General features: G+C 37.1%; 1 protein-coding gene across 5 annotated transcripts in view; it reads left to right on the top strand.

Moving 5' to 3' along the window:
• The first annotated feature begins 8078 nt into the window (after positions 1-8078).
• Positions 8079-10152, top strand: part of plppr4a (phospholipid phosphatase related 4a) — a 39069-nt gene continuing 36995 nt past the window's right edge. For 3 of the 5 annotated variants that reach the window (XM_046051578.1, XM_046051579.1, XM_046051580.1), the window contains exon 1: positions 8079-8579. In XM_046051578.1, the coding sequence (XP_045907534.1) occupies positions 8496-8579 (84 nt within the window). In that variant the 5' untranslated portion in view covers positions 8079-8495. The remainder of the gene's footprint in view (positions 8580-10152) is intronic. The other 2 variants (XM_046051576.1, XM_046051577.1) reach the window with 1 other exon arrangement.

The raw sequence follows: 10152 nt of genomic DNA on the forward strand, positions 1-10152 counted from the left end.
TTAAAGTCCCTAAGTGTGAAAAAAAGGGGTATAGGGTGGGAGATGGGGAATCAAAGGAGTAAAATAAGCAAAAGTGGAAGACCTGCCTGTTTTTATTTTCTATTTAACTTTTTAAACTGTTTTATATTTCCCTGTTGCTTTTATGTTTTATGTAAAGCACTTTGAATTACCTTGTTGTTGAAATGTGCTATACAAATAAACTTGCCTTTGCCTTATAGCAGAGGTGGGACCAGGTCATGTCTCAAGTCGAGACAGACAAGTCCCAAATCAAGTCCTTAACTTTGAGTTTCAATTTAAAAATTAAAAAACCTTTATTGAATAAAGTGTTAACCTGGACAGAAAAAAGGCAGTGGAGCAGTTTCACATAACAAATGTCATAAATTAAATAAGGTATTTCATGTCAATTCATTTCAAATGGGGCCTTATTGATAAGGGGAAACAGACGTTTACATTGCCAAAGTGTGAAATAAAAACAACTAGAAAAAATTACCTAAACAGAAGAATAGTGATTTCGCTATTAGATCATGATCCGTGTCCAAGCGGTTGCCCGAGCCCCTAGTCTTTGAGTACCAGCCACTAACTCCATATTTAACAGATAAAGATACTTGATGATGTTTTGGTATGAATGTCATATGTCGGTTGACAGAAAAATTACTTTGCAACTATTTTAACCATTTAAGTGATTTTACATGCAAAAATATTTCATAGTTCCAGCTTCACAAATAAAGATTTGCTGCTTTTCCTTGTAATTATTTTAATTATTTGAACGTAGTGTTAATAATGTTGAGGTTTGTACTGTTGGTTGGACAAAACAAGGTGCCAAAACAACTGCACCAGAGCTGGCTAACAGCTAATTTGCATCTGTTGTCCCTGGGCAGGTAGACAAAACAAAACAAAAGACACAAAGCAACCACTAAACAACAAATACACTACATAAAATTACAAAATACGCATTATCCATCAATTCAAAATTGATAAAAACTGTTTGATATATGGTAAATAAATGGGAAAAACACTAAAACGTCATGCCAATAAAGCCAATTGAGAGTGAAAGACAGAGGAAGAGAAAGAGAGAGAGAGAGAGAGCGAGCAGTATCCCCTATTGGAGTGGCATGGTTTTGCTGGCCCAGAATCTATAAGTGACAGCAGTGTGGAGAACAGTATTCAGATAAAAACGGGTGAAGCAGGCCAGAATACAGAGACACAGTACAAGTACAAGATGTCTGCCATGATGACATTATGAGGATCAGACCCCAGGTCAGTCTCTTCTCTTGCTCCATTTACATGTTATGTCACATATAATGTGTGAAAGAGCCGAATAAGCTTCAGTTCCTGTATAGATCACTGACATGATGAATAGCTCGCAGTAATGTGATGTTAAGTGTCAGGGGGCTGAAATGCAGAGGTGGACAAAGTATTCAGATCCTTTACTTAAGTAAAAGTACTAATACCACACTGTAAAAATACTCTGTTACAAGTAAAAGTCACTGAAAATGTTAAAATATAATCAGGAAAATGTACTTAATGTATTAAAAGTACACAACGCAGTAAAATGTTATACTAGTAAATATTATATCATTAGAGTATTATTACTCATGCATTCATGTAAAAGCAGGATTTTTTTCTGCTGTATTTCCTTTATGAATTCATCTGCTGATGATTTTCTCCATGAATTGATTGCTTCTAAAAATTCTGAAATTAGTGAGAAATGCCCTCACAGTTATCCAGAGCCCAGAGTGACACCTTCAAAATGCTTTGTTTTGTCCGACCAACAGTCCAAATCTCGACATTATTAACAAACATTTAAATTATTAAAATAATTAAAAGAAAAAGCAACAAGTCTTCACATGTGTGAAGCTGGAACCATCAAATTTACTAAAACGATCAAAATAGTCTCCAATAAATGTTCTGTCAACAGACTAATCGTTTCAGCTGTACTTGTTTAAACTGTTGGGTAGTTTAATTTATAATAAAACTTTATATTTTATTAATTCTTCATATGTTTTGTGTGTAAAAATCTTAATTTGTAAAGTAACTAAAGCTGTAAGATAAATGTAATAAAGTAAAAACAGCAATATCTCCCTCTGAGATGTAGTTGTGTAGAAGTAGAAAGTGGCATGAAAAGACAATACTCAAGTAAAGTACAAGTACATTCAATTTGTAAAAGTATGGTAAATGCACTTAGTTACTGTCCACCACTGCTCTAACATGAGCTTCTCTCACGATTCCTCAGTTATTGTGTTGAAAGTATAACGAACGCTGCCCCCACACTGAATCGAATACACTAACCCCAGGCGCTATAAATACAGCCGATACATATAATACTCATGTGTTTTGGGACTTAGAAGTTGCATTGTACACAGTTTACAAGCAGTCCTGCTAGCAGTGATTTGTACTTCACCTCAATAGTGTATATATGGCATTAGGGCTGTACTTTCACACTCTAAATAAAAAAATTCTGTCCTTGTGTATAATTTGTTTGATGGGTTATTAAGGGCTGATCTTTTTGGACAGAAGGTGCCAACACTTTATATACTCAGATTGGGCTGAAATTGCACTTTCAATAACATAACATACAACATATATTGTAACAGTTTATGGCTTTAGATATTAAAACTGAGAAAGGTGTTCAGTGCTTTTCTTTTCTTTTGGTAAGTAGCGATAGTCTTATTATTATGAGTAATTATTTGGAGATTTGAAATATTCAAGAAAATATATACATAAGTACCTACAAAACCTACATAAGTACAGTACCCCGTTACTTTAAACCTCTAGTTTTTAATAGAGGAGCTCTATTGCACAGATGATTAAGATATATCAGGCTTACACAGTACTTGTTAGGATACATTTCACATTGGTCCAGTGTATCCTTCAAGGGCCTCCCATGCAGCAGTTTAAATAAAATGTTAATCGAACATTTTAAATCATGTAACACATGTGTAATCATTGTTAAGATCATTGTTAAGAGTGCCTCTATGATTTTGCCATTTCAGTCTGTTGACAACTGACCACATGTAGAAACTCTGTTAACACACAGTTACATCAAAAGAGAATTCAATCACGTAATCTTTTTGCAAAACACAGACAACATGGTTCATATCTTCCTGCTGGTGTAAAGCCTGGCGCTTTGTTGTTACTTGCCAAAAGGAATTTATTCAAATGTGATGAATAATTTATACAATTAGGAAGTGTTTCTCCTCCTTCCCCACACACACCGACATTTGTCAACAATTAGTCACGCAGTTGTTCTACACTCTGTTTAATGTTGTGCCCAACACGGGAGTTGCTATTCCATCACATATTAAAAGGCATTAAAGGTGACTGAAGTAACACGCTACTGTTACTAGTACTCTAACTACCATTGTGCGACTATTATATATGATCTATATGCTGTACAGAGAGACCGTCCTCACCAGAAAAACACCCATATAGGTTGTTTGTTAAGTTATTGCGACCCATATTTATATTTATTGTGGCATCCACCTCTAATGACTGTACAAGGGTAGCAGAGGAGGAGGTCGGGAGACTTCTTATAAATACAGATGTTGTTTCTCAACACTGAGTTCGCCAAATTCGGACTTCTGTACTTGCAAGCTCGGACTCTGCAAGTTCGGCTCGGGAGTACAAACTTCCAGGGACAATCGCACGCAATCCGCCATTCTGCAATTGGAACAGCAGCGTACTCGATGATGGCGGGACCCATTAGCGGGCAGGACCTCACATCTCCGAAAACGTCATAGCAAATTTTCAAATCAGCTCTGTCTTGAGAAATCGACCCCACATTTGGAGTAAATATATATAAGTATATTGCAACTATATTTGCACATAAAAAAGTCTTTAAATTGAATTCAGTGACACAATAACAGCAGTATTATAACTTACAGCTGCGAGTCTCCTCCACCTTTTCTGCTTGTTGGCGCCAAAAATCAACATGGCGGCCAGACTCGAGGCTTCAAAACAGTAGTCCACAAACCAACGGGTGACGTCACGATGACTACGGCCAATTCTTTTATACAGTTTATGGTACCATGTGAAACCAAGTAATGTTAAATGTTTGTGATTTAACTTTAATTGCGTTTCCAACTTTCGTCACGTGACTTACACAATATATACTGTAATATATAATATATAATACATACTGTAACCCAAACCGCGTCGTTCTCGTTTAAGTTGGAGGACTTGTTGTGCATAGAGTTGGTTAAACCACATTTCCAACACAAGTACCCAGAACTTTCTCTCCCAGGAACTACTTTTCAAGGAACTGAAAGGTTCCTTCAGCCCATTGTTGTGGGCGTTTCAACCACAGTTTAAACACTTGTGAAGATTTAGCAATTTTGTCTGCTGACGTACATTTTTACTCTGACGTATACCATACAAAGCGACAGGACAGTAACCATTGTCCATAAGTTCTTCCATTGATGTGTCAACCAAAATAAACTTCTTTACAAATCTACTGCATTCATTTAAAAATGGCGGTTGAAAACTTCTATCAAAAATGTTCAGTACTGCAAGCTCCACCCCTTGTACTTTTGGAAAGTACTACCCCCATAGCAGAGACTTTTGTGGGGGTAAAATTAAGTCCCCGAAACTTAAATAGACCGTGGTCCCTGCGGTGGAAACGCAGTGGGTTCCTTTTAAATGTTCCTAGTTCCTGGGTAAAGTTCCTGCGGTGGAAATGCGACTTTAGACTTTATTTAGTCACAGAGTCTCTTCTTCAACAAAGGAGCTTGAACCAATGATGTGTATACAACAAGACAATGACGTTACCCAAAGTAGTCATCACGCACATAGGCACTAATTGCAATATTTACAAATATGTACTACCTGTAAGTACAGCTTTATAATCCCTCCAGAGGAACGGGGGTCTCAGTTTGTTACCAGTAAGGTGCTGCAATAACTGATTTTCTTGACCAGAGGAAACAAGCTGTGAACAAATGGTAAACTTGTTAGCGAACAGTTGCTTTCTTTAATTTAGTCATCCAGTAGTTAGTGGACACTGTGAGAGCAGTGAGAGTGAACGTAAACAGTAAAGTTATGGGTCGGACAAATAAACACAGAAACTTACTATAAAGCTCCATAGCTGCAGTTTCAGGTGTGAATTCTTCTCACTACGACGAGTAACTACTATTGTCACATTGTTTTCAGGTTTCTCTCACGTGTTTCCATTTAATTCACTGTTATTATAAAAAATGAAGGCTATATAACCTATCCTGTAATCTGGTGTTATGGTTGGTGCTTTAACTGTCATGGGTAATGAATCTAATTTATTTTAAATGTTAATTTTTGCAATTTCTAAGCTCTAATTTCTTATATTTTGGATTCAGTAGGCCCCATTAAACTGAAACTAATTAAATTAGATGACTCAACTGTCAAATAAATCGACTCTAAGCTTTTTTTTTTTTTTTTTTATAGATTACAAATTCAAACACAATGATTTATTATTTAGTCTAACTATTTATCCCTTTGTAAAAATACAGTATCAGCTGTCAGTCTACTTTAGCAACAATAACCTGTCTCCCACACTGAAACTCTTTGGCTCTTTTCTTCTTCCGCGTTTCCTCAGGGCTCTGAGAAGGTGATGGTTGATAAGACAGATCACATGTATGTAGCAGTCGGTCAACATACTGACAGCATATTGCAGGCAGTGGCCCAAGGCCATAACATGGCACAGTGTTTCATGCCTGTGTGTCCTGAGGGGTGTCTCCTTGTGTCCCACATATTATCACGAGTACTGCTCTGTTGTAGAAGGGGGGCGTTCATACACACTCCTGTGCGCTACCCCGTGCAGAAAATAGGTTTTTAGCACACTTATGATGTCACTCCCATGGGTTGGTTTTGGTTTTCCTCTGGTGGTTGTTTATTGAGAAGATGAACCACTCTGTAGGTGAAATTCAGACCCTAAATGCTGGCTTGAAAAGGTGGGTGTTAAAAGAGCAGTTCGCCCCAAATACAAAGTAAATAATAGACTGATAGTGATATCCAGCTATGCAGAAAGTTGGGGTCTTTTTATAGCCTGGGCCTATATTTTAGAAACATTGTCCTGGTCGGTTGGGGGTAACAGGAGTAATCCACAGACAGTTCTGGAAGTACATTACTGAAGAAATACTCCAAAGGTATATAAGTGGATCTCAACCCGGGGGCAGGGAAGGATGGGTGTGTATCGTAAGATGGCATACTTTCTCGCTGCAGCCCTCTGACTGTTTCAACAGCTGAGCCGATACAATGCCAATAACTAAGTTTTATTTACATGTATTCATTTAGCAGACACTTTTATACAAAGCAACTTACAATTGCTTTACATGTCAGAGGTCGCACGCCTCTGGAGCAACTAGGGGTTAAGTGTCTTGCTCAGGTACACATTGGTGGATGTGTCACAGTGGGAATCAATCAACACAGGTCTCTAACTCTACAGAGGCCAAGTTTGAGAAGTTACTTCAGTACAATACTTTTTATTGTTTTGTTTTTGTTTCTTTAACTATTTGTTACAAAAGAAGCCCACGTTCTCACATGATAAATGTCAAAAAGAGCAGCTGTACAAGGACAAAAAATAAAATGGTCTCATATTTATGGTGGCCCTAAAGTGCAAATCGCCACAACACGACTGCACCAAATGTACAGACACAAAAAAGTACTGTGGTGTGATACCCAGCCCTATTACCCTATTATTATAGCCCTACTATAAAACTATTTCGAAGAGATATTAAATGCAGAAATATGTGATTGAGTGTTCTGGTGGAAGATTTAGAGAATTAAATTATTCCTGCATTCTGGAGAAAATTTCTGCACCAATGTATGTTGGAAATGTCTTTTATATATATATATAAAGAGAAACACAACATTCAGGCAGCAGGTGACGGTTCAAAATATAAAAGTATAAACAGAATATAATGCAGTGATCAGTAGCATTTTTAAGCTTAAATTCTTTTATTGGGAAATGCATATTTGTTATTTTAATTGCTTTGCATGTTTTCGTATTGTCAAAGCATTTTCATTTGTTAGTTAACATTTCTTGTTGCTGTTTTTCAGAACATTTTTAGCAATTACTTTCTAAAAAATGATATGAATGATTTTTTGAAAAAGTGTCCCCAACGTCCCCAGGGTAAATGACACCTGTAGTCACCTCCAAAACAAATGGAATTTATTTCTTTTATTTCTTTTCTTACCCTTTCTTTCCAAATTGTCCCACTTCTTCAGGACCACATTGTGAAAGATTTGTCAGCAAAATAATGTTCTCAATTACAATTAAAAACGCTGTATCTTAAAAACTCGCCATATAAAACTGATGTATGGAGAAAAAGGCGAAGAGTGAGACGTCGTCTTAATGTTCTCCTCCTCCTGCACCTGCTGATGTGCGTCAAGTTAGCGAAAGTTAGTCATAACAGACCGGATATAGTATATATATCCTTCACCTCAACAATTACAACAGTAAAAGCCTGTACTAATAATAATTTTACTTTTACTCTTGCATAGGCCTATTTGTTGAAAAAACATTTTATCATAATAGTCTTGAATGTTCTGCCTCAGATTTTGATGCCAAACAGTGATCAACTGGTTGGCATCAAGTGTTGCCATAGAGAAAATTTTAAAACCACAAATAACCATCTGTTTTTTTCAACTTTTATTAATGAGCAAAAATCAGCCTTTAATCTTGAAAGAAATAACGATTTGATATTCATCCTGATAATTATCGATATCAAATGATATGAAGTGTTTTATCGTGGTAACGTTATTGGCCATATCGCCAGCCCTTTCTTATAATGAGGTATTAGTACTTTTACTTAAGTAACATTTTTCATTCAGCACTTTTACTTGTATTTTTTAAAGTGACGTACTTTTAGTAAAGGATCTGAACACTTACACAAGTTCGTCACACAGTCTTCTACCATCAAATTAAAAGTAAATCTCTCTCATGGAAATAATATTGACAACATCACTAATGTTTGCACAAATGTTGTTTAAAATGTTCGTTATTGATTGAACAGGAAACAGAAGTGCTGATAAGTTTTATTTTGAAAATCGTGACAGGAAGTGTTGTTGGTTGTTATGGCTACCTTGACGGCTGTCACCTGCCGCAGCCGAGCGGAGCCGGAGGAGAGAAGTGAGTGAGCGGACGAGCATTGATAAGGTTCCCGGAGGTGAGTGGAGGAAATCCTCCTCTCTGAACACACGTTTTTAAGGATTTTAGCTCGACGTTTTTTAATGTCAGCACACAGCGTGGACTGTTTTCGGGCACACAGAACCAGTCCTGCGCTGGCACAATTTTTTGAAGCCCCGCAAAAACCGCATTTCAGGGGCGCCAACGGACAAATCACATTAACAGTCAACGGCACATCAAGCTCACCTCGCCGGGCGACGATGGAGGTCCGCCGCTAAGGGCTCTTCTCGGGGCGGGGGTGGGGGGCACCGGACTCGGCCGGAATTTCGCCAAAATTACGACGGGAATCAAGTACAGCTCCCTGTCTCCCGGTACCGGGAGAGAACACCGGCCGCTCGTGATGTCTCGTGCCAAGGAGCGGCTGAAAGGCGGGAATGAGACCAAGGACAGCGTCACCCTGCTGCCGTGCTTTTATTTTGTAGAGGTGAAATATCTATCTATCTATCTGAAATAATTGTGACATGTTTGCAGGCTGCTGTGTGCTTGATAATGGTTCAGTTGGTTGACTGACAGACTGGCCATTGGGTGGACTGAATGTTTAAAACCACCCTTATCCCAGCGCTGATGAATCAAGGCTGACAATATGATGGTCAGGTGTCTGGCAGCTCTTTTATCAGGAACATGTTAGCTGTGAACTCCTTGTGGCCTGCAGTCTAAGGAAACAAGCAAACATACCAGAATCAGGTTAAAGTTATCACTGTGGATGTTTGAACTAAGCAAATAATGCTATTGAGATGCCACATGACAATGAGCTAGACAGGATCCGGAGAATCTGTATTCACCTCCTCATCCCTGTTTACCCTGTTCTTTTTTGTAGCCGGTGACACTGCAGTCTGCACTAGACTCTTGTGATTTCCTTGTGTATGCAAATTATGTGGGGCAAGATGCAAAAGATTTTTTTTTTTTAAAGCAGCTTGTCCAATATATCTCAAGCCCCTCATCGTTCATGCATGATCAGTCAAAAACACCTTGATAGGGAAGGGAAGAAAACCATTTCATTCACAGACTGAATGAAAACAACTATCCAGACACAAGCGTGTACTTCAATTTCATACCAAACTTAAACACAATATCCATGTATTCATCCATTTTAAGAAATGAATGGCCAGAGTTTAGCTTGTCTGCTGACTGTGTCACAGTAATTGTTTGTTGCCCCAGGACTAAAGCCTACAGTGATGCTGCATTTAGTTTATATGCCCCCACAATGCAGAACAGCCTTCCTGAAGGCTGGACAATGTGCACTTCTTTCTATGCAAGCCTATTTCTGCCACTGTAATGAAAAAAACAAAAGATATTGTAAGTCATTATAATGAGAAACTTTTCTCAAAATATTGACTTAGTATCTCTAATAATAATGAGTTGGTATCTCAAAATAATGATCTGTTATCTCAAAATAATAAGTTACTATCTCAAAATATTGAGTTACTATCTCAAAATAATGATCTACTATCTCAAAATAATGCCTTACTATCTCAAAATAATGATCTACTATCTCAAAATTATAAGTTAGTATCTCAAAATAATGATCTACTATCTCAAAAACATGCCTTACTATCACAAAATAATAAGTTAGTATCTCAAAATATTGACTTACTATCTCAAAATAATGATCTACTATCTCAAAATAATGCCTACTATCTCAAAAACATGCCTTACTATCACAAAATAATAAGTTAGTATCTCAAGATATTGACTTACTATCTCAAAATAATGATCTACTATCTCAAAAACATGCCTTACTATCACAAAATAATAAGTTAGTATCTCAAAATATTGACTTACTATCTCAAAATAATGCCTTCCTATCAAAATAATAAATTGGTATCTCAACATGATGCCATACTATCTCAAAATAATAAACTGGTATCTCAAAATGATGCCATACTATCTCAAAATAATGAGTTAGCATCTCAAAATGATGCTTTACGATTTCAAAATAATAAATTGGTATCTCAAAATAATACCTTTCTATCTCAAAATGATGAGTTAGTATCTCA

Source organism: Micropterus dolomieu, linkage group LG06 (genome assembly GCF_021292245.1).
Source record: "Micropterus dolomieu isolate WLL.071019.BEF.003 ecotype Adirondacks linkage group LG06, ASM2129224v1, whole genome shotgun sequence".
In the NCBI taxonomy this organism is placed as follows: Eukaryota; Metazoa; Chordata; class Actinopteri; order Centrarchiformes; family Centrarchidae; genus Micropterus; species Micropterus dolomieu.